Source organism: Propithecus coquereli, unplaced genomic scaffold (assembly GCF_000956105.1).
Source record: "Propithecus coquereli isolate 6110/MARCELLA unplaced genomic scaffold, Pcoq_1.0 Scaffold45, whole genome shotgun sequence".
NCBI lineage: Eukaryota > Metazoa > Chordata > Mammalia > Primates > Indriidae > Propithecus > Propithecus coquereli.
This window is the reverse complement of record NW_012150285.1, coordinates 8,635,635-8,641,075: the sequence shown is the minus strand read 5'-3', so window position 1 is coordinate 8,641,075 and position 5,441 is coordinate 8,635,635. Positions and strand designations below refer to the sequence as shown.

The window sequence follows — 5,441 nt, the reverse complement described above, 5'->3', positions numbered from 1 at the left end:
CTTAACAATTTAAAGTTGGCATTATTTTGACCAAATGTATTTTAGTCTTAGTACACGTATATCTTCGAATACTTTTTAAAAAATGTACTCTTTCAATAAACCAGCCAAATTTTTTAACCATAAATTTTATTTAAATTTAACATAGTGACACAAAAGTGCACAAATTATAAGCATATAACTCAATAAATTTTCATAAAGTATACACATCTATGCTATTAGTACCCACCTCAAGAAACAGAGCATTACCAGAACCCTAGTACCTCCCCGGTGCTATCTCCCTCCATCCTAAAGATAATCATTGTCCTGTCTAACACCATACATTAGTTTTGCCTGTTATTGAGTTTTATATAGATGTAATGCATGTAGAATATCCTTTTTTGGGTCTGGCTTCCTTTACCCAACATAATGTTTTTGACCCATTCATGTTATTTGTGGTTATGGTTTATTTATTCTCATTGCACAGTATTCCATTATATAAATACCACAAAACTGTGTATTTATTTTACTTTAGGTGGACGTTTGGGTTGTTTCTAGTTTCAGGCTCAAATCGTGCTGGTGTGAATATTCTTGTACATGGTCTCTTGGTGAACATATATACATATTTCCCCTGGACCTAGGAGTGGACAAAGCTTAGTTGTTAACCACTAACTTGATAAAAATGTTAGCACATCTTGAATGATTTAGTCAGAATATTTTCAAAGACCATTCCAAGCCTCACCAAGAAAAACTTTGCTCTTTAATAATTCTGATATTCCCAGGAAATATTTCTGGAAAATTTCTAGAAATATAAGGTAATCCCAACTTTAATTTTAGATTTTCAGAGTGCTCTTTGGCCTAAAGATGTGTTCCATGTTTTAGTATGCTCCTCTCCAGGTAGTTTCTTTTTAACTCTGCCCAATGGGTTTGACTTCTATTTTCTTTTTTTTTTTTTTTGAGACAGAGTCTCACTCTGTTGCCCTGGCTAGAGTGCCGTGGCATCAGCCTAGCTCACAGCAACCTCAAACTCCTGGGCTCAGTTGATCCTCCTACCTCAGCCTCCCAGGTAGCTGGGACCACAGACATGCGCCACCATGCCCAGCTAATGTTTTCTGTTTTTAGTTGTTCGGCTAATTTCTTTCTATTTTTAGTAGAGACGGGGTCTCGCTCTTGCTCAGGCTGGTTTCGAACTCCTGAGCTCAAACAATCCGCCTGCCTCGGTCTCCCTGAGTGCTAGGATTACAGGCGTGAGCCACCGCGCCCGGCCTTGAAGTAATGTTTGAACATGGGGCTCTGCATTTTCATTTCGCACTGGGCTCTGCAAGTTATACAGCCAGTTGTGCCTGGAGTAGATGCTCTGCCCTGGAATTCTGTGATTTTTATCTTCTTTGGGGAAAGATAATGAGCACCCATTTACTCTTAAGTTCTTTGGTATAATCTTGGCTTCCTGTGGGGAATTTCCTATTTTCCCCAAATCTTTGTCATGTATAGGTAAAAGGTAGGGGGGAAAATCACACATTTAAAAGATACTGTCTGAATCCTTACTCTTTCTATATATGACTTAAGAACAATGAAAAAGCCCATTCTGTGGGCTTGCTTTCTTTGGTTAGAAGATTTGTTCATGTATTCATTCTTTCAGCAAACCTTTATGGCGCATTTAATTTGTGCCAGTCCCATAACCAGTGGGGCCACAAAGACGAACCGTGGGTTTCCCTTTTTCAAATAAGAAGACTGAGCGAGTTTTCTTCCCTGCCTAGAACTTTAATTCTACAGGACTAAAGATCTCTGTCCATGCTCCCCACCCTCACCCCAGCTGAGTTTAGATAGGCTGGCCAACTCTCACCAGCCCCCAAAACTCTCTCCTTTCGTGGGTCCTGTCCAGAACATTTCAGTCACCTGGGTCTTAGTGTCAGCATCTGCCTGAGGTGAAGAGCCCCCTGTACTGATGCCGGGCCCTCAGGGGCCACCAAAAGAAATAATAACAGCTATGTATTAAGCATCTATTTTATGAAAGTAGCAACTTCACATAAATTTCCACTGAAAATTCATGAGGTAGCAACAATTCTGACACAGGTAGAAAATGACAGGGCTGGGATTCTAGCCTAACCTAGGTCTGACTTTGCATTATAATATGCTGTCTGCTTGTCCCTGACCTCCTGGGTTATGGATATCTATCAGAACCAAGCTGGATATTTTTCTCCTGTGGACACTATGCACTAGATAAAGGCACTCCCCAACCTTTTCTACTAGGGGCCTACAGTGACTCAGTTTCCCCTCCTTACCAGCCTATATGGCTCAAGTCCTTGGGCAGTAATATTCCTACTTTAGTTTCTTACAGGGCTTTGACTCAGTCATCAGGCTCTATTGGTGTGTCTATAGGCTGGCGGCGAGGTGGCCTAAGTTCAAATTACCACTCTGATTGCATGAGCAAGTCACTTGACCAAAGTCTCAGCATCCTTTTGGTAGAGTAGGGACAAAGTACTTTCTGGTCTCACCCAAGGCTCTGCTTCTCCATGTGGCATCCAGACAGACCTGAGTCCAAGTCCCTCGACCAAAGTCTCCACATCCTTCCGCAGAGTAAGGATGAAGTACTTTCTGTCCTCAGCCAAGGCTTCTGCTTTTCCATGGGGCATCCAGACGGACAAGAGGTCCATTCCCTGGTGCTATGGCTACTTGTGCCCTAGCATAAACCCTTTCTCCTCTGCTATTAGAGCATTTATCTTGCAAATATCATGGGGTAATGAAGCCATTGATTAACAGATGTCCAGTTCACTAAGGGACCTGTAATGGGACTGCAGTTTGGAGGGCAGTACAGCATCAGTGGAACAGTTTCTCTCAGAAGCCCACTGGCTTTTTCTGTTGTTCCCTGGCAGACACTCACCTGCCCAGCATCAGAGCAGCTGGAGACCAGTTGATGACCTGGAGTGTTGAGGAGCTGGTGCTCCTGCCTCGGGCCATAAGACTGGTACGGCCTGAAAGAGGGCAGGTGGCAGGAGTGGAAGAAGAACTTTGCCCCTCTGATACGATTGAATAACCTTAGACAGCCACCATCACCACCACCAAAAACATCATCTCACCAGCTGTCATGTCTTTTTATTTATTTATTTATTTATTTATTTATTTTTGTCATCCAGCCTAAAAACGTCAGAATGTCTTTAAACCTTTGTTTCTTTTGAACAGAATGTTTCACTGTAGGAATTTTTGATTGCTGAACGTATGTTTGTATTGATTCTGTAAACACAGACTAAGAACCTACTATGTATCTGGCCTTTATCAGGTAAATGGTGGGCCTGCGGAGATAACTGTTAGTTACTGCCCTCAGAAACCCATGGGCGGGGCAAGGAGGCAGAGTGCCCAAGAATACAATGGAGGCATGGCCCAATGCTGTGGGAACCCAGAAGGACCCAGTCTAGGAAGTTTCAGAGAGAACGTGGTATCTATGCAGGGTCTTAATTTCACATATGAGTTTGCCAGCAGAGCAGATGTAAAACCCAGGTGGAAAGAGCAACATGAGCCAAAACAGATTATCATGAGTGATGCTGGTGTGTTTGGGGACTGCCAATGCTCTGATGCTCTCACACACCTTGCTTATGGGTGCAGAGAAGCAGGAAGTAGGTCAGATTGTGACAGGCCTTGTATGTTCTGCTGAGGAATGTGGACAACTCCTGGAGGGCCAGCTGATGAACACTGCCCTGGGCTTGGTGTGCAGCCCTTCCAGGCTACTATCTGTCCTTAATACCTCACTTCCTTTCTAAGATAGCAGAGGACAGTCTGAGTATACGTGTTGCTAGAGAAAAAAACCAATGGAGAGTGGGGCGAGGAGGGTAGGCAGGAGGAGCTGGGTCCAGTCTTGAGGGACAATTCCAAATACATTTGTGCTTTTGGCTTTATGCATAAAGCACAGTCCAGGGCCTTGGTGAAGGAATCTTCGGTAAGCAAGTCTCACTTAACAAAGCCAGCCTTTGCTTGGAGGGAGGTGATGGCAGCAGGAGCCACCAAAGAGGAGGAAGGCACGAAACTCACTGCTCCAGAGACTGGCCTTGCCTGGAGCCAGGGGGTTTTTACTTGAGTGGGAGAGACTTGTAATAGTTTGCGAAAGTTGGTCTCAAATATTTTACTCTCCTACCAAACTTGTTCTGTCTGTCTTATTCTTAATGATGTCATTACTGATATATTGTTTGAGGGTAAGTAATAACAGTTGTCAGAGGAAGAAGGCTACATGAAAGGTGACATCTTTTAAGTCTCACTTGTTTTTAAATGAGTTTGCCAGTTTTTTAAGGCAGTATAGTTCCAAGCGTAGATCTGTGACCAATTGTATCAGAATCATCAAGGGTGCTTGTTAAAAATGTAAACTCTCCTGGGCCCTTTCTTAAATCTGCAAACCATAAATCTGTACCATGATCTGGGGACCTGCATTTTAACACATTTCTAAAGGGATTTTTATTCACACTGGAGTGTGAGAACCATTGATTTAAGATTTCTATCATTAGATACTACAAAGAGAAGAGGAAAATAATTCTTGATTTTAACTGGAACGTATAGACATGTCTTTTTAATGTGAATCACTTACTCCTTGAACATGGTTTAGAAATCCGAAGACCTAGTTTCTGCTCCTCACTCTGATTTAAGATGGGAACTTATGTCTCTCAGATGTTTAAGTTTTCTAGGCTTTGCTTTCTTGCATCTGAAAAATCAGATGGTTGGAATGTTATTACTCTGTAAAGTAAAAGCATTTCTTTTCTTCACTTTAGTCCGCTTCCAGATAACAGGGCTTGATTCTGCAGTAGATCCTGTCCAGGTGAAAAATGTCACCTTTGAACATGTAAAAGGAGTAAGTTAAGATGATTTTCTTGCCTTCATCATACACTATCTAATTGATATTCTATAAAAGGTCAATATTTGATTCCGAAGGTTATTCTTGAATTGGTAAAATTGTATCCTTAAGTATTCGAAACTGTAATATTTTGGGGCAAATGATAATAGCAGAGGAACAAATCTTGTTTCATGACAGGGATTGGTATTGATTTGTGGAGGAGCAGCATGGTGTAATGGAATGAATGTGGATGTAAGAATCAAGCAGACTAAGGTTTCAATTTCATTTTTATACTTATTGCCTGTGACCTTGAACAGATTACTTTAGATTCTCACAGATAATGTATGTGCTTGGCACATAGTAGAGAGTCATTAAATGGGGCTGGGGCACAATGGCTCACACCTGTAATCGCAGCACTTTGGGAGGCCAATGTGGGAGGATATATAGGCATACTTCTATATACAGCCTTAAAAATATTAATAAGGGCTTTTTAGAACTTCATAACTTGATCCCCTTAATAGACATATCTGTTTTTCTCAATAAAGCTTATATTCCTCAACTGGGAGTTCTCTTGCCACAGAAGTTGGGGAGAGAATATAGTTTATATGAGTAGTAAATGATGTTTAATCTCTTTTTTTTTCATTCTTAACAA

General features: G+C 41.6%; 1 protein-coding gene across 1 annotated transcript in view; it reads left to right on the top strand.

Moving 5' to 3' along the window:
• The window catches only part of ANKRD26 (ankyrin repeat domain 26), a 177,127-nt gene that overhangs the window by 15,047 nt on the left and 156,639 nt on the right, over window positions 1-5,441 (top strand). Inside the window, exon 3 of the mRNA XM_012654852.1 lies at window positions 4,728-4,807. Within this exon, the coding sequence (XP_012510306.1) occupies window positions 4,728-4,807 (80 nt within the window). The remainder of the gene's footprint in view (window positions 1-4,727; window positions 4,808-5,441) is intronic.